The sequence below is a fragment of the Pseudochaenichthys georgianus genome, chromosome 14 (genome assembly GCF_902827115.2).
Source record: "Pseudochaenichthys georgianus chromosome 14, fPseGeo1.2, whole genome shotgun sequence".
Classification (NCBI taxonomy): domain Eukaryota; kingdom Metazoa; phylum Chordata; class Actinopteri; order Perciformes; family Channichthyidae; genus Pseudochaenichthys; species Pseudochaenichthys georgianus.
Genome location: NC_047516.1, coordinates 20570226 through 20595176, shown reverse-complemented (window position 1 = coordinate 20595176; position 24951 = coordinate 20570226). Strand labels below are relative to the sequence as shown.

Genomic DNA, 24951 nt, shown 5'->3' with positions numbered 1-24951 from the left:
GTTCACTACACTGTCTGCATACCCAGCGTGGGAAACATGTCGAGAACATCACAAGAATGATCTTCACACTGTTCTGCTGTCTAGAATCCATTTTGTTCTGTTCACACCGCAGCATAAAGCAGAGTTCTGTGTCTTTTATTCAATAAGCTGCTATAAAAGTGTAAAGACATGAGATAACTGTGAGTGAGAGAAGTGTGATACTACAGGGCCTCTGGTGTTCATTTCCATGTGTGAAGAATACATGTGTGTGAAAAGCATCACTGCCTGTGCGCCTCCTCGAGCAGAATGTGTCGCCATCGTCTACCAGGACAGTTGTGACGCCACAAGATCATACAAATGAATTAACACCAACATTACTGACTGTGGGTATAATCTGGTTAATGTGTAGTGTTCGTGTTTAATGGTACTTCTTTATAGATTTCATGAATAAATGGCCTAAATACAAAATGAAAGTCAATTCCACAATTGCATGTCTCTAATGCAGTTCAACAGATTCTAAAAGTGATCTTGTAAGTGAAGTCAAGTGTTAAAATGTTAAGTTAGTGCCTTGAAGCATTTGCCAAAATGAATTTCAACAACCCCCCAAAAGCAGGGGCTTGTGCTCAGTTAGGTACTACACTGTATATTGAGGCAGAAAAGGGTGGACAAATAGAAATTGTAGAGTATTTGCAGGAAGAACACTGAATGCCTCTTCTGTCATGGATTTCTCCCTATTCAGATATTTTACATTTGTATTTTTAACAATAACCAAACGTGTTTTTCTTTGTTTTCCAAGTACCAACAATAAAACATGATGTTTAATATTTACTTTTTGGAGACTATGATTTATTATAAATGAATATTCCTTTGCGCCTGAATACCAGTACATGCATAATACATCATGTATGGTTTGCTGGATATTAAATAGTTTACCACATATGTGAAAACAGCATGTGACAAAAGGACACAATCTGTTGCTGGTGGAAAATGCTCTCTCTCTCAGATAGTATTCACATAAAGGGGTGAATTCCCTGCAAGTCCCCTGTATGATTACATTTCATTGTTCCTGCATGAACTTGGTATTCATTTATGTAAAAACTATGCTGATAAAATCTAACGGTGTATAACATTTCTAACAAACTATAGCGTTATTCGAACCAAGAATCTAGCTTTATTCTCCTTAAAAGGTCTATGTCATATTTACCACACATATATAGTGATAAATAGTGAAATGCATACCCCACAGTATATACTGTACTGGCGAAACTCCACTACACCCAGACTATTACCCTACTGTTGAACAGATGACTTGCAATATAGACTTTTACATTTTTAAATGTTGTCACCTGTTGCTACCTCATCACTTCATATGTTCACTTACTCTTTAGAATGCTGCTACTTATTTCCATGAATGTGTCTTCATCTTAATTTCTTTATGAACGTGTGTTTGCCTCTATGTCATATTGCACTTTCCATTTGCTGTAACATTGAAAATGTCCCCGCTGTGGGATGAATAAAGGACCTCTGATTCCAACTGACCTCCAGGGGAGCTTCTTGGCGGGGCGGGCAGGAAGCGTCGGGGCAGGGCGGGGGTGGAGGGCGGCTGGAGGCTCTGGCTGCGACATGGGACCCCCCTCTGGTGGTCTGTGGACGGAGGGCTGGTGGTCACTCTGTGGAGGGGGGGCTCCTCGCTCACACTCAGACCTGGAATACAGAAAATAATTGTTTATATCCTCAATCATTTAGAGCAGGGGTGTCAAACTCAATTTCATCCCGGGCCACATCAGCATTATGGTTGCACTCAAAGGGCCGGTTGTAATTGTAATTATATATAAATATACATATGTAAATATATATATTAAATAATGTATTATATTACATTGTTGGCCCTGCATTGGATTATTATCAGTTCTGGTAATATCTTCCTAAATAACTACGTCTGAAAGCAGAAGTCGAGGGCAAATAATTGAAAGTAAATATTCAACAATTACACCATTTGTATTGTATATTATATTCTTTGCAAGCTCTTGCGGGCCACATCAAATTAGGTCGCGGGCCAGATTTGGCCCCCGGGCCTTGAGTTTGACACCCAAATGTTAGAGTATATCAGTGTATATCTTCAGAGCTTATGTTCTGATTCTCTTTATCTGAATTGTCTCTCACTCCTTTTCACATGTTTTTTGGGCAGTATCACAGGGCGGTGTTATGTCTGAACTTGTCTGATAAATGGTTTGTAACCTCTTGGTCTCTCTGCTGCTGCTCTCAATCTTCCTTTCGTTAACCTCAAGCAGCACACAAACACACAGTCATGTTTACCCACACAATGCTTCCACATGTGCACACACAAACAAGGTAGTATGCAATGCACTCACACAGAGGCGCACTGCTATCGTGCCTATCGTGCAGCTATAATCTATTTAATGACCAGCAGATAGTTTACACAATTGCAGGCACACACTCTCGCACACTGCGTATATCCTGCTCATCTCCGCCCGATCAATAGGGACTCAACAGATTGCCTGCACTTCTCCACCTCAGTCATGTGCCAGCAGGGGATGACACATTTATTGTAAAGCTGCTTGTAATGCCCCGGCCACACGAGGACGAAAACGGTCGTTTGCGTTACTGTTTAGTGTCAAATAGACCGTTCGGCCACACGAGGACGACCGAATACGGCAAACGACTGCGGAAACGATAACGGGTCCCAAGGTGGATAGAACGGCATACGCAACGCTCTGGGGGGGTCCAACGGCTCCGTGTGTACGCCCTATACGATAATTTTCTGATAATGATGAGGCGCAATAGCCCCGTGAAGTCTAATCTGACAGGACGGAGACACCTCTCAAACTCCCTAAACTAGTTATAAATATGTTTATTACTGTCGGCCGGGTCACTCATTACTGGATCAGCTGCTGCATGAGACAGACACTGGCGCTGTCCGAAGAGAGGGAGGAAAAAGAGAGGCTCCGTGTATTTTATTATTATATAGATTCGTTATTCATTTGTTTTAAAGCTCAATAAATAACAAAGAAGACCTTTGACCGGCACTTTTATAATTTTGTCCGGAAGATTTAAACTTTAATACACGTTGACTGGCGAAAAACTCTGCCCGGTTCCCTCGGCCCCCACCGCGGAGAATAAACAGAAGGGCAACCATGACAACCATGCTTCTTCGCTGCTTTTGTGGAGGAAGTTACAGTGCCACGTACAGGCTCCTGCATATGTACTGCAGCTTCTCCAGCGGTTGGAGCTAAACGGAGCGGTCTCGTGTGGACAGACACTATCTGGTGAATATTGCGTGTGGACGGAAGATTTTTTGCGATTGCGTTTGCATTAATCCTATGCGTTTAGCCGTTTTCGTCCTTGTGTGGCCGGGGCAAGAAGCCATGAGATTGGTGATTAAGCCGTGTAGCACAACCCCTCCACATCCACAGATATCAGTACACTTAAGAGGAAGGAATGGAATCGTGAAAATGTAGATATCAACAGTCTCTTTTGGCCTGCATTGTCTTAAATCCATGAGGCGCTGAGGATTAGAAGAGAGCTGCGCAGCGGGGAGCCTCATTTATTCAGAGCAGCTTTGCCTTTGGTGTGAATTTCTTCCGTGACCAGATCTACCTTTCTCCCTGAGCATAAACAAAGAGCAGGCAGACTAAACACACATTTATAACCACACTCTTTCATTTGCTGCATTGTACCAATATTGCTGTGAATAGAGTGGGAAGTTGGTGTGACATTGACTCATTAGGTTGCTATCAAAGAATAAGTGCAGCCACTGCAGAACTGAGAAGACCTGTGCTGCATTTCTGCTGCATGGCACGCCTCTACTCAACTTTATTGGCTTTTTTTTGGTTATCCATTTGTAGATTTCCTAAACAAGCTAAGAAAAAACGAGAAGGTGCAGTCAAAAAAACACCTTTTTTTAAGAATGCTCATATTCAGTGCTCATTAACACAGTTGGCTTTTTCTTGATAAATGATATATGTAAGATGAATCGTACACACTGCAAATGTAGCCCAGCAGCAAGCAGAAGTGGTCAGGGAGGGCAGGGTATTGAACTACCGAGTATGCAATCAGTGGAGAGTGTGCTCCATCTCCTGAGCCACAGGAGGGGTTTGAATGTTGGGAATAATGATGTGCCTGAATCAACTGATGATTAAAATGATATGTTTGTGCAAAATATTCCAGAATGCATAATAATTGGAGCATCACGATAACAGCTCATAGGGTTAAAAATAGCAGCAACATAGCAGAGCACTGTACACAACAAGACATTGATTGTGATTTGAGACTCATTTGTGTTGTAAGCCATTGAGCAGTTGAGCAGTCCAGAGTATTTATAACTCATGTGTATAAAGTTTAAACATAGAATATACACCATCTTGAAGTAAAAAAGGTTGTGTTACTAATTTGGATTACAATATTTGTTTATGTATCATGGTAAACATTTGCCAGATAGATAGGTAGATAGATGGATGGATAGATAGATAGATAGATAGATAGATAGATAGATAGATAGATAGATAGATAGATAGATAGATAGATAGATAGATAGATAGATAGATAGATAGATAGATAGATAGATAGATAGATAGATAGATAGATATATATATGGATATATGGATATATGAATAGATGGATAGATATATGGATAGATGGATAGATAGATAGATGGATATATGGATAGATAGATGGATAGATGGATAGATAGATAGATGGATATATGGATAGATAGGTAGATGGATAGATAGATAGATGGATATATGGATAGATAGATAGATAGATAGATAGATAGATGGATATATGGATAGATGGATAGATAGATAGATAGATAGATAGATAGATAGATAGATAGATAGATAGATAGATGGATAGATGGATAGATGGATAGATAGATAGATAGATAGATAGATAGATAGATAGATAGATAGATAGATAGATAGATAGATAGATAGATAGATAGATAGATGGATATATGGATAGATGGATAGATGGATAGATGGATAGATGGATAGATGGATAGATAGATAGATAGATGGATATATGGATAGATGGATAGATAGATAGATAGATAGATAGATGGATAGATAGATAGATGGATATATGGATAGATAGATGGATAGATGGATAGATAGGTAGATGGATAGATGGATAGATAGATAGATAGATAGATAGATAGATAGATAGATAGATAGATAGATAGATAGATAGATAGATAGATAGATAGATAGATAGATAGATAGATAGATAGATAGATAGATAGATAGATGGATAGATAGATGGATGGATAGATAGATGGATGGATAGATAGATAGCAACAAGTCCTCCAACTCATACGACAAAATGGGTCGATTGTTTAAGCCCTTATTACGACCAAATATGTCGTTTGTTCAAGCGCTTAATACGACCTATAATTACGTTTGAAAATTGTCGGCCTCGAGTGCTCCCGTTGAATGCAAACGTTACAGAGGGTTGTTTATTCACAAATAACCCTCTCTGTAAAATCCTAAATTGTAGGATAGTTTGGCCATTAAAACGCTTTATGATTAGATTTCTAGCGAGAAGTATATATTGTACTTTTAGAATCCACGTCCAGTCGATATGTAGGATCTATAGTTTGATAGATATTACGAAGATGATTTGAGATTTCGTCCGGAGAACGTGTATATGCGGCAAGCTTCCATGTAAAGTTACGGGTTGAAAACAGTATTTCCGGTCTCGCCGTTTTCATAATAAAACCAATGATCAAATGATTTAACAGTGATATCTGCACTACTCATCCACTAAAAAAACATCAGTTTATCCTAGTTAATTATACGACATTAATTGGTTTAAATTGTGTACAATGCTTTTGTGTTTTTCCCATAGGTTTTTCTCTTTCGATTCTGAGAGACACATTTCTTTTTTCAGAGGTTTTGATCACGCCGCAATGCACGTCGGGATATGGTGTTTATGTGATATGAAATCGGAAAACATTAAAAAAAATAATAATAATACTTTATTCCGAGTGTTCTTGCTTTTCTCTTTGAAAGTCATCACATAACGGCATTGTAATACACGGTTCGGCTGCATTAAATATTACATATCTGCCCTAGATATGTATTTATAGAGCCCTGATCAGAAGACCTTTTGACAAACTGGAAGAGATGCCGCCAAAACTGAATACGTGACGTGGACCATAAATATATCAACAATTAAACAACATCTTCCATTTCTTTTCACACAATACGTCTCCTTGCAGTATCAACACTAATTCGGCTGACTTTTATATTTGATCCAATTAGTAGATAGTCTGTATTTACACCATAACGGTGCACAGCTGATAGAAAGGGACTTTTTTGTAGTTTTTAAAGATATTACTGATTTTCTGAACTACCTTTCCAACTCCTCATGCAGTTGACTGTTACAGGTCTATACAAGTTCATGGTACAATGCATAAGCTTCACATCGAGAGACTGAAACTGTATTTTCCTTTACCGTTCTGTTTTAAACTCACAATAAAGTGAATAGTCATATTATGTACGATATTATTATGTTTTATTAACTAGACCACTGGTCTAAACCGCACCTCCTAGTGGTTAAAGCACGTTATTGAATGTAGTTGTTGAATAAGTTATATTTATTTAGTTATTGATGAAAACATTTAAATATTAAGAGTAGCCTACATACACAATAGGGGTCAATGATAGAAATATAGAATGGAAAATATATAGAAGATACTGTAGTGATCTCTACAATAAAACAGTTTAGTGCAGGACGTCCAAAGATATTAACAGGAGGATGTGCAAAACAGACAAACTGATAAGGCTGAATTTTACTCAGGTGTAACTAAAGTCTGATTTAAGGGTTGTTTATATTTCACATCATTAATCAGAATCTGCAAAGTAACAAACATAAATGTAGTAGAGTAAAAATACCAGGTTAACCTCTGAATTGTAGTGGAGTAGAACAAAGTAGGACATGCTGCTGTAACAAAAACATTTCCCAACTTGGGATCAATAAAGTATCTTATCTTAAGATGATCGATGTCTACTGCCATATTTGCTAAATGTGCATCTGAACCTTGACAAGTGCATGTTTCAGGCTTATCAATTAACAACAGGAGGGGTCACAGACATAAGACCAGCTGTCATGTGGTATTAATGCTGCCCATTATGGACACAAGCAATTGTCACCCATGTATTAATTATATGTTTTAAATTTGATAACACCAATGTGTTTCGTGTCCGCTAAACCTCCAGGGATGTATACAGTTTAATACTGGCAACTTCTAATTGTGGGAAATACGAAAACGTCTTTTAAAACTACATTTCCCAGTAGAGACGTGCCATAGAACATGTTGCGAAACACACAAGAGCCAGCAAGTGTAATTCTGGGGGGGAGGGCCGGGCTGGACCCGTCCAAGTCCAGTTTTGGATAGTCTGGCGTGGTTCCATTCCATTTCAAAGAGCTTTGACGCTCAGCATAACCTTGTCGCACCACAGGGTTTGTAAAGCAAGGCGGATGTTGTAGTCCCAAACGATAGCTGGGGATTCTGGGTAGTGTAGTGTCTTCGGAAACTCTGTAGTGTCTAAACTCCGAAAAAACAATTTGTTTCTCCGAATCGAAGGTTAAAAACACAAAAGCATTGTACACAATTTAAAACAATCAATATTGTGTAATTAACGAGGATAAACTGATGTTTTTTAGTGGATGAGTAATGGAGATATCACTGCGTAATCATTTGACAGTGTGGGGAATACTTCCGGTTTTATTATGAAAACTTCGAGACCGGAAATACTGTTTTCACCCACGCTAACTTTACATGGAAGTTGCCCCATATACAGTACACGTTCTCCTGGCGAGACCTCAAATCATCTTCGTATATCTATCAAACTGTAGATCCTACACATCCACTGGACGTGGATTATAAAAGTACAATATACACTTCTCGCTAGAAATCTAATAAAAAAGCATTTTAATGGCCAAACTATTCCACAATTTAGGATTTTCCAGAGAGGGTTATTTGTGAATAAACGACCCTCCGGAGCGTTTGCAATCGACAGGAGCATGTTGTTTCTTACACGACCACTAGAGGGGCTACACTTTAAAACGTGTCTCTGGGTCGTATTTAGCTGCTGAACAATCGACCTATATGGTCGTTTTTTGTAGGAGTTCAGGCTGATAGATAGATAGATAGATAGATAGATAGATAGATAGATAGATAGATAGATAGATAGATAGATAGATAGATAGATAGATAGATAGATAGATAGATAGATAGATAGATAGATAGATAGATAGATAGATAGATATATGGATATATGGATAGATGGATATATAGATGGATAGATAGATAGATAGATATATGGATAGATAGATAGATAGATAGATAGATGGATAGATGGATATATGGATAGATGGATATATGGATAGATGGATATATAGATAGATAGATAGATAGATAGATAGATAGATAGATAGATAGATAGATAGATAGATAGATAGATAGATAGATAGATGGATGGATAGATAGATGGATAGGTGGATGGATAGATAGATAGATAGATGAATATATAGGTAGATAGATAGATAGATAGATGGATAGATGGATAGATAGATGGATAGATGGATAGATAGATGGATGGATAGATAGATAGATATATAGATGGATAGATGGATATATAGATAGATGGATATATGGATAGATGAATAGATAGATGGATAGATAGATAGATAGATAGATAGATAGATAGATAGATAGATAGATAGATAGATAGATAGATAGATAGATAGATAGATAGATAGATAGATAGATAGATAGATAGATGGATGGATAGATAGATAGATGTATAGATAGATGGATAGATAGATAGATAGATAGATAGATAGATAGATAGATAGATAGATAGATAGATAGATAGATAGATAGATAGATAGATGGATATATGGATAGATAGATAGATAGATGTATAGATAGATGGATAGATAGATAGATAGATAGATAGATAGATAGATAGATAGATAGATAGATAGATAGATAGATAGGTAGGTAGATTAGATAGACTTTATTAATCCCGAATTGGGAAATTATTTTGTTACAGGAATTAAAATACAAATACTTAAATGTAGAAAAGAGTTAACAATTAAAATGAAAGTGAAAAATAGTATAAACAAACATAAACAATATAAACAGTATACACAATTCTAGACATAGTGTTTGTATTTGTTTATACTATTTTTCATTTTATTTGTATGATATTTTACAAATCATACATGTTATGGTAATACATATGAAAAGCAAATATTCTGGAAATGTGCAAAAAAACTAGTGCTGTCAAAATGATCGCGTTAACGGCGGTAATGAATTTTTTTAATTAATTGCGTTAAAATATTTAACGCATTTAACGCATGTGCAGAATGGCCCGCCCCATACACCAGTGGCAGCGCCAGGGTATGGCTGGGGTAGGCTACACCCATACCAAGAAATGGCTTAGCCCCACCATGAGAAATGATGTTAAAGTAAGCAAAATAAAGTCTGCCAACTCGCGGAGTAAATTGCACAGACAGCAGTTAGTAAGATTGATTTCAGTAGCCACGGTTTTGAAAACTTTTGTCACGTAGTGATCGTCTTCTCAATAGAACATCTTTGATAACGGCGTGGTGTTGTTGCAGGAAGTCCCGACGGAGAATACTCTTGCTGTAGTTCAGGGCAGAGCCATATAATAGTAATAATATGGCTCTGGTACAGGGGTGCACATAACTGGTACGCAGCCGGTTATGTGCGTAATCTGAAATGCGTACCGTCACTTGTGTCACAAAGCGCATTTGCGTACCGACGTACTTGTGAAGCTTTTCCAGAAGGCTAACCGCCTTCTGGAAAAGCTTCACAAGTACGTCGGTACGCAAATCTAACCGATCACCGGACGACAGAGTCGGTCTCCGTGTGCACAGACAGGGCTGCTGTTAACGTCGGTCTGTACAACGGAACTGTGCCAAAACTACGCCAACCGGCTGCGGAGGGAGACTCCCCCCTTCACTGGAGAACTGCGCTAAAACAGCTGATCACAACGTACACCCCCCCCCCCCCCCCCCCCGTTTGACAGCCCTAAAAAAAACATGTAATACTTATCTGCAATTTAATCTGTGTACAATAAAGTGTCTCTTGTGGATTTAGGGGATGCACAAGGAGTGGTTGCTTTAGATATTCCTCAATGTAAGAAACAAAAAAGCTATTTAAATTGGCTGTTAAAAGATACCCCCTCATGTTGCTGCCTCACCGTATAACAGTGATGCATGTTACATTCCCAGAAGCTTCATTAGTCGACCCAGAGCTCCAGCAGGCTTTGATTAGTGAGGATGCTCTCAGTATATTCCCTCCTCGTGAACCAGTCAAGGTCGTAACCTTGTTCACTAGCAGAGTGTCCAGGGCAGATTCTGGACAGAGTACTGCATTGCTATGACGGAGCTCCTCAATTCCTGCTGTCAACATCAACACTTCCACTGGTTACAGTCGTAGAGATGTGTGTGCAAAACACAAATGCTTTGACTGGTGCCTCGTCTCTGAGTTGACAAAAATCTATTTGCTGGTTGATATGAACTGAGATGCGCTCATTAGTCATAGGTCAAGTATGTACCAAACAAATTCCCAGAGCAGCGAGACGAAGAGTAAATGATGGCGTTGGGCAGTCAGACAGACTCAATTGAAGAATGCTATGAATGATAAATAGAAGAGTGCCATTCAGTGTTAGAGGAAGGGAGACAAGGGGATGTATTTCATTAACGGTAACGCTAGCTGATATGCATCACTGACTGGCAAAATGCCAGCCGGTAATGGATAACCGAGCAGGAGGAGCAGGATAGGAAGAGGGAAGGAAGAGGCTGGCTGTTTGGAATCAGTGTGAAGAATATAACAGAGAGGAACCTGTGGCAAACTAAGCGTATTATAAAGACGGATTGAAAAACAGAACATATTAAAAAGGGACCGGGAGCTGTAGAAGAATCAGCTGAGGACAAAGACAGCAGGTTTTTCAGCTCAGTCGGAGGCCATATTGGAGCAGATGCACCTCACAGCAAAACCAATGCAGGTAGAATAATGCTGACTCTTATAATAATAATATATAATATTTTTATAGCGCCTTTCAGGAAACCCAAGGTCGCTTTACAAGTCGGGTAGGGGGGGGGGAGTAGGGGAAAAAAGAAAAAAGGCAGACAGGTTAAGGGGGTGGGGGGGGGGGAAGTAGCAGAAAAAAGAAACCTATTAAACTAACTATACAGTGGGGAAAGCCTTGGTAAAAAGGTTATGGATCTATACAGCGACTGGAGAGGAAAAGAGATAAGTGTATCCTTAGAGTTTCACTTGGAGTATATAGAAAATGGCAATGTACCTAAACATCACTTACATGAGTATCAGTTATAATTTGTTTTAGAAATAGCAAAATAAAGGCCTTTCAATTTCATTTCACTGTAGCATGGACCACTCTGCTTGTCAGCTTAATCAGCAAGTTCACATTCTGCAGATCAACACTTCTGCTGTCCTAAAGGAATTGATCATGCTGTAATTCATCCAGGTGGCAAACACGCAAGCAGGACCACTTTAAAACTGGAGGTGCTGCACAGACTGCAGTGCTGACATGTCAAGGAAATAACTCTTATTTCTCAGAAACACGAAGCCCTTGGGAAATAATGGTGCACTTTATTTTGCACTGCATGCTTAAAAAACAGCAGCATCTGGTACAAATGGACTTATTGGGATATTTCATTATATCTAAGTATTATTTTAAGGATACAACTGAAATCATCTCATCCCACAGAGACACATTTCATATTTCTTTGAAGGAATATGAAAGCTTTTTGAAATGATGATATCATTTCGGTAGAGGTCTAACTCTATGAGTGTCTGTTTAATTAGTTCTCACAGACAGATGTCAGCTCCATTCAGCGCTGTTAAATAAAGGACACATTGTGTGTAATTAAAATTGAAGTTTGCCTTCATCACAGCCTACAATTAGTCCTGCTTATTAATTGTTGCTTCCTGTCATTCTTTTAAAGCTGCTTTATCTGTCTACCTGTCACTCTTCATCCATCAATCATAATGTGCAGTAACTCGTTCCCTTATAATCCTGTATTTTTAAAAATGTCATTTATATACTCATCATGTAGATTAAAGTTTCTTGCCGTCATGACTCATGAGAGGAATATGGACATCTATAGTGTGTGAAAGTCAAGATTAAAGCCGTATATATAAAGCAACAAATAATGGCCGTGCAGAGACCTGGGTTGCAGCCGGCGAGATATATTAGATAATATATACTGGAGCTCACAGCAACATCCAAAGGCCTCCTGTCCTCTGTCAGGACCCAGAAGCCAGGAGATTAAAGGGTCAGTCCAACCAAAAGGGACACAGAGTATTTCTCTTCTTATGGCCAATAAGAGAGTGATGTATCGCTGTGGTAGACAAACACACGTATGAAGAGGCATTGCAAGTATGACATCAATCACAGACTTTTTCCCGTACAATTGTATTTTAGGATTTATTGTATAATCTCAGAAGTTTGGAGATTAAAAAGATCCAATATTGCTTCCTAAAATCTGCTGTGCACAATAATAGTATATCCTAAACAAGAAAAGGCTTAGAGCAAGTGAAAAAGCCACAAAAGGATAAAGCCAGATCAGGAAAGAATGGAGGATTTATGGGTAAGAGTGACCTTCTTTTAACTGGGTTCAAACCCCAAAAGAGAGCCACGACTACTCCGGCTGAAGTGTTATTACGAGCCACTGGGGGCCAGTTTTACGTACAGCAGGCTACAAAGAAGCTCACACAAACATGACCCGAGCAAGCTATATGAAAGTTATTGTAGGAATCAAGAGGAGGTTGAGTTTGTGGGTTATGATCCAGCTTGATGAGCTGCGTGAAATCTGAAATTGAACGAATGTGGATGCTGTTTGAGGAAAGTAAAAAAAAGAAATAGAAAATCACAACAAAAAGGCTTTTTTAACAATAAAATGCCCAATCAGGATTGTATACATGTTAATCAGATTGTTAAACTCCTGTATCCATATTCATCATAGTTGTAGTAGTTTATCACGTTTTAAATGCTTTGAACTATTAAAAAATAGAAACATTTGAAAGAATCAGAAGACCAGTGTGAAACAAGATTTAGCGCACACACTTATATGAGGAGTACACAGTACCAAAATAAAGGAATCATTATAGAACATAAAATTAAAAGGGGCCCCTGTCTTGTTCAAATTAGGCGACGATCCTCTCAGATACACCTCTAATCTGAGAGTGGAAGGTGGTTGGAGCAGGAGAATTCCACTCGATCATTCCCAATGTTTGTGTCGGCCCGGACCATCAGTTAAGCTCATAAACAGTGGTTAACACGGGGCTGGATACAATCCTGGGAAGTTATCAGCTAATGAACGGGCCCATCGAGCCCCTCCTCACTGCCACTGCTGCTTCAATAAGCCTCTCCCATGTTAGCTCTCCTCTCCTCAGCTGCATAATGGCAGCCATATCTAATTGGCCAATCTAATTTGCTGCTCTACTAGTGTGTGATTGTGTGTGTGTGTGTGTGTGTGTGTGTGTGTGTGTGTGTGTGTGTGTGTGTGTGTGTGTGTGTGTGTGTGTGTGTGTGTGTGTGTGTGTGTGTGTGTGTGTGTGTGTGTGTGTGTGTGTGTGTGTGTGTGTGTGTGTGTGTGTGTGTGTGTCCACGTTCTGAAATATCTGTGTGCGTGCATGCACCATAGAAACCATCTGCTCACAGTGAGCTAGCATGAGTCACAGACCAGATCCAAGCCAAGGCATCCTGGGTATGGCATCCTCTCTCCTCCCCGCGCCAATCCCTGCATGCATCTCTCTTTCTGCTCTTTTCTCTCATACATTCTGCCTTCCTCGCTCCCCTCTGCTCATTTGGTTTCATTGAGTTTTCTTTTATCACCACATCTCCCTTTAGCTCTTCTGCTCCCGTCTGCACGCTTTTCCTTTCCGTTCATTTGATTTCCAGCCAAAGAGAAGACAGATCGAGGTGATGATGCTCTAATAATAAAGTTTGTTTTGCAGATTGAGTTTCCATCATAGAGTCAGCGTGGCTCAAAGGCACAGCTTCCTCCTCCCAGCGATGTAATGGAGTGTGTCAATCACAGTGGAATGAACACCGTATCCCCATAGGTTTTCTACAAGCATGGATGCTCTGTCTCTAACACACACATCCCCGAAACACCATCGGGGATGTCAGCAACTGGGTTAAAGGGGGGATTGTGTTAATGGCCAATCAATGTCAAATAGAGTAACCTATAGCCCCCCCAGAAGCTAGACAAACACACACATAATTGGATGCAAACTCATATGCAAACAAGCGATAAGAATCAATCAAGGCCAGAGCCGTTAAGCACAATGTCACCTTGGTTACATGGAGGTGGGAAGATTGTCTCTTTTTCCATGATTTCCCCCGTCCAATAATAATAGTTGACATTAAAAACAACATTTTTGAAAATCCTTATTAAATAAAAATAGCATATCAGATGTATTTTTTAAATTAAATAAATATGTTTCTTATCTCTGCATAAATATACCAAATTAAATTCCTATTTGATTACAATCTATAGCATCATTTGGAATCTGTTTCTGATTGGGTTCAATCCAAACATTGGGTTTTAAGCATTGGAAATCAATAACTACTTTCTACCTCAGAAATAGTCCCCATAAGTCATACAGTCGACCAACCCAGTCTCACGGCATTTCGTGTTATAGTCACGAAATTAATTTAATCTATTGATTCGTGTCACACAGAACGATTTTAAAAGCAATGTATTTATATTGGTAGTATGTTTCGTGCCTGCACCACGTCTTTTTGTCCGGTCGGGTCTTGGAAGACCGGAAGCTGTGGGGTTCATAAAAACATTTTCTTACTCAATATCTTACCCTAAGCCTAACCCTATCCCTTTTATTTTAAATTGTATAATGTCGGAGTTTTTTTGCCGTCCGCGAGGAAAATAAATGAGGCTCAGAGCCTCAGAATACTGAAATCTGTATTTTTTGTCATCTTTTTTTCCTTCTAATTTGTTATTATTTACATTGCTTTTAATCATTCTGTGTGACACGAAAAAAATTGCAAAATCGTGAACACGAATCAATAGATACATTTTGTGACTATAACATGAAATGCCGTGAGACTGTGTTGAATCGACAGTGTGTTCAGTAGATTATTCAAACTATCCAGGACAAGAGATTATACTGTTGAATGATTTTTTTCTGTAATTTGTTAATGAGTTCTCAAACGATATAACATTAAATTCCCCGTTATTGGGATAAAGGCAGAAACTGTGTGAGTACTTTGGGTGAACCAACCCTTTAACATTGTGAATCCGACCTAAAGACTGTGCAAATGATAGAAGATCCTCACAACCCAAGTCGTTTCCTTTGCCTCTCCACTCTCTCCTCACATCTGCACGATAACCATTGATCAGTGCGGGTTGACGAGCTACGACAGTTTACACTCAAGGGATCCTTCCTCTAACCCACTTACTAGCTTACTAGAGCCAGGAAATCCTTTCTCTCCCCCTCACTCTATTCCTTAATGAATCCTCCTATCATCCGGTGCCCTAGTGGAGTCTGTTTTGCTTGCTGATCAATGGGGAAACGAGCAGCTGAGCCGGCTTCTTCTCTCTGTTACGGAGGGAGGTGCTGGGTTGCTGCGGCTCCCTCAACAGCCTTGATGGAAGCATGTGTGTGAACTCCTCTGTCAATCTGTCTGTTCTTTGATCTGAGTGGAGCGCAGTGAGGGGGGGGGGGCAAAGATCCCGAGTGGTAGAGGAAAATCACGGAAACACATTTATCACCACATGCACACTTCACATATTTCCAAACACCTGCATGCAGAAAGAAAATGCAGAATTAACAGAAAGGGAGCTATTAGGAATTAGAAACTGAACCGTGGTTAACACTTTCATTTAACTTATCCGTCCCCATATTTCACCATCTTGCTGCGAGTCAAAACATCACTTTACAAATTGGTTTGTGCAGTCACTTAGAAACATGCCCTAATAATAATTAACAAAACACCTTGGGCTTTAAAATGATTTCCAAATGCAATCATTTTAGGGTAAAGTTGATTATATCTAAAATTCAAATAAGGCAATAGCTTAACTTTAAACAAAAAGTCACTCCTACTTTAAAAGATTTGTATACATTCCCCCAGGGGAAAAAAGAAAACTAATCAAACCCTCATTTCCTCATGACATACCCAAAATTAAGGGTTGAGGCAAATGTTTGTATCTGGCACAATTCTTACATAGTTTTGCGCCGGACAGTCAAATGTAGGAGAACTAAATCCAGGTTCAGAGAACAGGTGACAAAGGGTTTCATCTCAAAGAACACGTTTCAAATCTCCCAAAAGTGAGACAAGAAGACCCCAGACGACCTGATGGTTAAAGCTCAACACACGCTCACACACTGAGAGAGACGGAGTGGGATCCATAGTCAGGCCCCTGATGGGTTCAAAAAGAGCGTACAGTTCAAATGCCTCACAGCTAAAGGTCACAAGCACCACACAGCGAGTCAAAAGTGAAGGTACATGTTCCTGCTTCCCCCTCCTGCCTCTCGCTCTGTCTCAAACACACACACACACACACACAAATTCAAACATCAAAGGCCCTTAATCTTTCGCCTCTCATGTCTATCTTCCTCAATTCCATCCTGGTCTCATGCTCCGAGCGGCAGCAGTGTGACAGCAGGAAGTGGAACATCGTGCTGCAGGCACTACTTTTAAAGTTTATTTTCTTTCACTTACCCCTGTGCTCTGTCGCTGTGTGTTGACGGATGTAATAAAGCAGTCAAAATGCATATACTGTAGAGTTTTCGACTTTGTAAGTGAAACTGAAGTCAATTAGCAAATTAATATTGGCAGCTGCTTGAATATAAAATACAAAAACAAGCATTATGATGTTAGGTCTGTGCTATTATGAGTATATTTATGTTTAGGGTTTAGTGAAAACAGAAAACGAGTCGTACTTAATTTGATATGTAATGCTTTCGTGATCTTTGGCCAAGAGGGTACAGCAGAATCTCATTGATTCATGATATTGATATTTGCCAGCCAATGCATCTATAATACTATTCTACTTTGATTAAGTCGCATTAATCCCCAATAACAAACCGAACCAGAAATGATCCAAACTAAATATGTAGCTGAAAGTGTGAGTTGGTGGCATGCGAGTACTCGAGTGGAAACGTTTTCCAGCTCATTACTTTTCTGTCTCACACTTCTTCTCGACATTTCACTGCACAGATTCACTTAAGATGCTGCAGGGATGTGAGCTTTGAGCAATTGATTGCTACAGTGTCAACACTTTGAATGCTTATCTAAATGTAGTTGGAGATAAGGGTTTGAAATGTACGAGGAGCTTTAAAATTCAAGTTGGTGAAAAGTATGTATGTATGTATGTAACAGAAGAAGACAAAATAAGAACACTAGAGATGGTTGCATTTGCTATTGTTGAAAGCTAAACCTGCAACGGATGATAATTATCTATCTTAATAAATAGTCTGATCAAAGCATGTTCATCACAATTTCCCAAAGCTCCAGTTTTAATATGGCTTGTATATAAGCAATATATTAGGAACAGGTTAATGTCTGGTATTTATGTCTAAAGAATGACTTAAACAATGAAAGTCTCAAATTCTGCAAATTGATAAATCGAGTAATCATTGTAGACTTATCGTATACTAGCCAACACGTTCGATCAATACCCACAATGCAATTAGGGCACTGCTCATTGATTGGTGCCTTTCACTACAATTGTTCTAACGATGCAGAATCCATCATAACAAATAATTATAACATGAATAGGCCTAGCTGTATGAATGATGTCAAGCTTTTCAAAAATGAAAATCGACACAATTATTCTACTTTTTTCAATTCAATCTGCTGTGGAAACCCGGGGGAGTGCTCTCTCCCCCTGGTCCACACTCCACGGTAGCTGAGCATTTGCCTCCCCCACATTACCGCACAGTTTGTGTTCATTTTAAACCACTGTGAGAGAGAGAAAAGATGAAAAAAGTACAAAAGGGGGGACTGAGAGAGAGGAGTGATGACATAACAGGGGGGCTGAGGTGCGTGAGAATGGAGGTGCTTACGTCAACTGTAACTGGGAGAAGAAGAGCAAGCATTCCCTATGTAGGTCACATTAAAAACACATGCAGCTACCACAGATTCATCCAACTAACCAACCAGCCTGCCAAGCAGCATTGAAATCACAACTGTAAGTACACTATAGCTGTTAACTCTACTATCCATACCATACTGTTATCTAACAGTCCTGACTAAATCTGAAGCACCGGCCCAGCTGAAAGGCCTGTTAAATTACTGATGAGTCTGGGGAGATGACATCATGTGCTTTGTTATTTTTACTTACATTAAAGACAAAAAAAAGGTTTTAAGCCGAGACGTCAATGGGGGATGCCTCGTGACTCGTCTTCAATCGATTTTGTTGTAAATTCATATTGTATTTTCGTTTTTTTCGCAGAGTCCCATTCATCCTGACTTCTTGACTGTATACTCACACCAACTTCCCACCATGTCATCACCTTTTACTCATGAATCCTAAGACATATTATACATCAAATGAAACCATTAGTAAAACGACAATATACTGGTCTTAATGATGATGACTTTAATTAACTAATATTAGCGCCCCATTAGGGTTAATCATGATTACACAGGCACAAACAATAATGATTGCACGGAAGCATTGTCTAATCAATGTACCCAGCTGTTTATAATTAAATATACAGGGAATGTGATTTCTAGAAACATCCCTTATATTGTGTCCTGATGAGTTACAGAAATGCGCTCTGCAAACCTTCCGCTCTACAGTCGTTATTGACCTGGAGCTTAATTGTAAGCGGGGTGGAGCACAGGAAGAAGAAGCTAACTGAAACATAATGAACGCAGGAGGGGGCTGTCTATGCAAATTCATGAGGGGAATACATATAAAAGGGCAATGAAGGCAGTATGCTGATGCTAACTCATGGAGTTCTGATACCAGCACATTATGTAACCACTACAGATCTGTACAGAGAGCACTCACTGTGAGCCGTCCTGCAGGAGTCACTCTGTGAGCTCTCAGCAGAGTGGGCGGAGGAGGCGGACGACACGCTGGAGCTCCGGACGAAGCCGAACGCTGCCAGGCGGCCGGCGGGGAGGCGGCTGCAGCTGAAGCCGGGGGGGCGAAGGCCGGACTGGCTCACTTTGGGCATCAGAGATCTGGAGGCCACGGCTTGTGGCTGGGCTGCTGCTGACACTGGAGCAGGAGGAGGAGCGAGATGGGTGAAAACCTCATCTTCTATAAAAGAAGAAAAACAAGCTTTCAGTATCCAATAATAATTATCTTTATTTGTATAGCAAATTTTTTTTTTTTCAAGGATTCAAGGCTTTTATTGTCATTCGTACATAGCTACAATGTAGTTATGTCGATGAAAATCTTAGGTCCCTGGCTCCACCAACAGTGCAACAGATAAAATAGTGCAAGTAAATACAATAAAATGGAATAAAAGTAGAACCTTTCATACGATGGTGCAGTTCAAGGTGCTTCACATAGACATTTCACAGAAAATTGATATCACACAGAATACAGTAACCAGGAAAAGACATAAAAACTAACTAAAAATAGCATAGAGTAGACATATACATTTAGATAAAAGGTACAACGATGAAAATTGTGCATTAAAAGGAGGATGCAACAATATTTGAAAACATTTTAGAAAAGAAAGTTGTTCAGGAGTCGGGTTTGTTACATGGTGTGTCCTTAGCTGAACTCATATCACAGAAGCTTCCAGAAAGCTCCCTGTGTTTCAACTTTTCTGGTAATCAGCTGCTCATGTTGTTGTAGCTGCAGCATGTGTTGCTGAACGGACAGCTCCATGAGAAAGGCTACACTAAATGATGTGCTTGTGCTTGTGTTTGTGTTGAGAGACTGCTGTCGACTCATTAACTCAATAACACTCACATACCAACCAAATACAGGCGATTCAAAATACAGGCGATGCTGTTTCTATCCCCAGTGATTAATTCATCATCCTGTGTTGACTAAGCTCTCAGTGGGTGGCAGGAAGTTTTCAGTGTTATGACTCCGACTGCTAGAGCAAGCAAATATAATAACAGTATACACAACAAGCTGCTAACAGCTGCTTTTGTCTTTGGCTGTGCTCGCAGACTGGGCTGGAAGCCAGCACTTCCTTTAATGCAAACACTGTTATGACGTTTAATCTGACAACAACAATCTAGGACACAGATGATACAGTATATTGTTCCATTGCATACGTTGTGTTTACCCGTGTTTAAACGCCAGTACATAATCAGTAATTCCTCATGAGTATATCAAGTATTACAGTGATTCTAACGGCATGAAACCATAGCTTTACCATTCAGGTTTCTGGACTGTAAACCAACAAAATGAAGGTTGATTAAAAGAGAGATGATACATCGTCCTTACAAAGTCAGAGAAAGAAAAAACAGTGAATCTCAGAGAGAAAGGATGAAGGATGAAAAAGTAATCATAGCTCCATGATGGGAGCTATTGTCCGGTAGCAATGGGGAGAAATCCTCCCTCTTGGTAATCTATGGTTTCCAACTGAAAAACAGATGAAATGTGCAAACCACGGCTGCACACATTTACACTGAGGGCAGCGAGCAAATCCTCAGGCCTTGGACAGAAGCCCCATCTTTTGCTACCCTAGCCTGCGGATAAGGTTTAGATTTGGGGTGGGAAGGGAACCATTATCCCCTGCTGGCTGCAGAGATAAGGTAGGCCGCCCTCCTTTCCTCAACTCTTTGGCACAGCTGTGTGCTCCAGTTCGGCTACAGGGTGCCCACCACATCAATACCAGAAGGGAGCACCTCTGAGAGAGAGAGAGCTGTGTTGGTGGAGAAAGACAAAGTGGGACAATAAGAGGGAGAAAAGCCTCCAGTGTAACTTATTACCTCATTCCTCAATATCTGCCTGTGTGCCACGTGGAATATGTATTAGATTGGAGCTCGCTCCTCTTGAGAAAGATAAATGTCCTAATTTCCCTCTCGCCTCCTACCACTCCCTCTGCGAGACGAGGGAGGAAAGAGAGTGTGACAAACATCTTAAGCCAATAAGTCACAGACCTAAGATCCTTCTAAATGTAGATACACATTATGTGTCACAATATAAAGACAATACATTGAGATTCGATGGAAATATTTATATGACTTTTACATGTTGGCGGTCTCTCCCTTAACCATGGTTTTTATTCAAAGAAATACACTCAGCCAAAGCGGCTTTTAAAAAAAAGACGGACATTTATGAAAATGTGAATTTCCATGATAAATCGTAAAACCCTGGGTGTTGAAACTCACACCTGGGCTTGCAGTTTTCTCCCTTCATCCATTCCAGATTTTAAAATAAAACCACTTAATTTCCCCCCTATGTCTGAACCACTCCCTACAGCCCCTGAGAAATGAAAACATCTTCATACATCCACCTTTACTGACAGAAAAGCATCACAACTTGAGACGATTATGTCAAGTGGTTTCACAAAAGTCAATGAGACAGCTGGGATACGCATTTTAATGACCAACCGATTTTAACTACAGGACGAGGTAACCTCCATGGATTTCCTCCACAAAGCATTAAATTGTTATTAAATGATAGCTGAGAGCATTGCAATCTCTGTAGAACTACTCGAGCAAAGTAGAGCTGCTGTGAAGATGAGAGTCTCGATATGCAGAAGTTATAGTAGATCACAAAAAGACTGTCCAGTTAGTGGATGATCCTCATTATCATAACAACTTTCAAACCATGGTAATTATGTGAGTAGTTTGAGTATGTTGACTGCCATACACAGTATAATTACTATAATGTATGTACACAAGATGGAGTGATTTCCTTTCACTTAAGTCTGAGACGTTGTAATTAACAGTGATGAAGGGAAGAAAGGAAAGTGTTGGATGGCACAAGGGTTACTCAGATGTATCCATACATGGATGAAATGCACAATAATAAAATCAACAGAAACCCCCTCATAACAACCTGACAAACATAAGTACAGGTACATGCTACGTGTGAGCTGGTGTTTATCCGTTCCGTGTGTGTTAGGCAGGAAACAGCAGAGACGAGGCATGATTCCTGCATGCAGATACTGACGTTACTTAAAAGTTAATTGCATTTCACTTCAAAGCCTGTAATCTCCAGAGGGCCAAGCAGCACTGAGACAACATACATATGTATTAATGGGGATTATGATGAGGAAGCCTGGCACATCATTATTATAAGTTAATATAATTAATTATATTAATTTGAGGTATCCATTCATATATATTTAGCATATTATGCTAAACATTTCTGTATGTGCAGTTTTGGGTCATCTGTATCTGTACGTATGAACATGCATGTTTCTGTGTTTCTGTAAAATGTGTCTTGGGTGCTGAGCTGTGATGTAAATCTGACTTCAGCAGTCAGGTGTGTAGGGAAAGAAAACGTGAGCAAGCTTTTATTTATTCATTTTTGTTTTGTAGGTGGAAGCCTTCTGGAGCAGAAAAGTCCCCTCAGAGTATTTCCTTCTTAAAGCCCTCCAATCAGATCAGCCAAAAGGAAATCTCAGAAAATGCATATTAATGAGCTGCCTTCATCTCAAGCCAATATGTTTCAATGGGAATGAGATAGCTCTCTAGTGTGTCAGATGTTGGGTTGCTGAAATAAGATCTGACAGACAGTGTAGCACAAAAGAGCCCGTCTGATATTCTGTGAGGAAATGTCTACTCACTCTAAAACATAATGCGGGGAAATCTCTTACCTGTGTTATCTTGGATTTTCTGAGTGCTTGCTGGGTTGACAGGTTGGACTGGCTGGCTGAAGACCAGTGTTGACCTCTGACCTTGAACAGGTACTCTGCCCTTGGCTGAGCACGTGGTCGTCCTGGCGACAGCTCCCAGACCGAGACGCATCCCCCGCCCCGTGCGCAGGAGGCTGCCGCTCCCCCCCGCCTGGGCAGCCGTGCGGGACTGCAGCGCGTCCTCACCAGAACTCACTTTGAAACTGGCAGACCGTCCAACCTGGAGTTCAAAGCAATTCAATTAGATGAAAAATACTATTATAAATATTCTGTGAAAAATCGATGCGGTACCCTTGGACCAGAACTGAAAAGAAACGGGTCAGGCTAAGGTTCAAAGTTAAAGAGAGAATACTTTTTTGATTCATGCATGTGTTGCAAAAAAAAACGTTAAGCTTTCACAATTGTAATAGTCTGTGCCATAAAAACAGGGTTTCCTGCTTACATTTGCGTTCATCCTTATGTGTTTACCATCCAAGACTGGCTAGAATGATATTATTATTGTTAAAACTAATATACTTAGCCTATAATAGCTTGGACAGACAGCAACAGAACATTGAGGAACAGTATAGAGGCTTCTCAATACTCAAATTTCCCCTCCTCAACTCCTCGACTCCTCGGTCCTCCGGTAGTGACCCGGAAATGAATTTCAGCGCGCCATTTTGAAGGACGTCTCATTTCTCTAAATGCACACCGAGGACCGAGGATCGAGCGTCGAGGAGGCTCTCTGGAGGAGCTATAACCGAGGATACACTGATGGTTCCTCCACGGCTCCTCCGCGGATGCATTTCCGGGAACGGTGGAGGCGTGACGCACGGCCGGACTTATCTCAGCCAATGACAGCTCTGCATGCATCCCCTGGATATTATTTTAGAAACTGCTCTCATCGCAACGTGATGTTTACAGTGAGAACAGCTGTGAGGCCCGTGCAGAAAGCAGAGCAGTGTGTAAAATATATATCACTCAGTATAACAGACCTGCTCTCTTTATTTGCTTTAGTTTAGTAGATATCTACAAAGAGTCGATATTTTTCTAAGACCATTTAGTGCTTCACATAATAAAATACACAACGGCTGTAGCCTGATTATGCGTTAGGAGCTGTAGGTGTGTGTGGTACAGTGTCGGTGCGTGTTGTACAGTGTTTAGGTGTGTGTTGTACAGTGCGCAGATGCGGCGGACAGACAGGTCTCAGTTGGTTTGGTGTCCTCTGCTTACTTGTAATACTTGCAAATACAACTTTTGGCCCGTAATTTCAATTCCCCATTTCAGCGACCAGAGAGAGGGGGGGATATATCCAGTCTCTGTTACGTTATTATGAGAGTGCTCTCATACTTTAAATTGCATATATTTATATAAATATATTTGTGTGTGTGTGTCCGCATCTGTAGCCTGTTATTGTCTCATTATACCGCACTCTCAATGAATTAAAAGTACATATGTGGGGGAACAATGTTCAGCTGATCTAACAGAGATTATAAAATATGACAAAACACTCGACAGCTGATGCAGCTGTTGCCACGTAATAATGAACGGACGTCGCTTTAATATGACCGCTCAGAGGAGAGGAGTTCTCATTTCTTTAAACGTCTGCTGCTTCCCCTCCTCTCTCCTCGGTTCCCCTCCTCGGTCCTCCGCTCGCATCTCCTGTGGGCGGGTCTAAGTATCGAGGAGGGGAGTCGAGGAGGGGAGTCGAGGAGGGGAAATGTGAGTATTGAGAAGCCTCTAGTATATGTATAACCATGTGCAGTAGATAACAACACTTCTGCATCTTGGAGTGTGTCCATAGACCTTCTGTATGCTGTGAGTAGAAGTGTTAAACATTATAATGACATGCAGGGATACTAAGATCAGGCAACATGAACTGTTTAACATCATCAGCTTAATTCAAGTGCAAGTGTTTCTCTCTAGAGCTTGTGTGCAGAACAAAATGCTAACGAACATTCAGTGACACAGAAGGCATTGAGATTCCTCTTGTCCCTCTGGCTTTGTTCTTCAACATGCATTAACTATTTATTTCTGCGTGTTGGTGTTTGATGCTGCAGGAATATGAATGCCAAATTAAGCTATTTAATCAGAATCAATAAGGGCTAATGAGCAGCTCTTGAAAGAGTAGGAATAAAATGCAAAATATATTT

The 24951-nt window shown here is 40.1% G+C and overlaps 1 protein-coding gene across 4 annotated transcripts in view; it reads right to left on the bottom strand.

The window, feature by feature from the left end:
- Window positions 1-24951, bottom strand: part of mtus2a (microtubule associated tumor suppressor candidate 2a) — a 52809-nt gene that overhangs the window by 11271 nt on the left and 16587 nt on the right. For all 4 annotated transcript variants that reach the window (XM_034099091.2, XM_034099093.2, XM_071205490.1 and 1 more), the window contains 3 exons: window positions 22781-23039; window positions 19051-19305; window positions 1519-1683 (listed from right to left, as the gene is read on the bottom strand). In XM_034099091.2, coding sequence (XP_033954982.1) covers window positions 1519-1683; window positions 19051-19305; window positions 22781-23039 — 679 coding nt within the window. The remainder of the gene's footprint in view (window positions 1-1518; window positions 1684-19050; window positions 19306-22780; window positions 23040-24951) is intronic.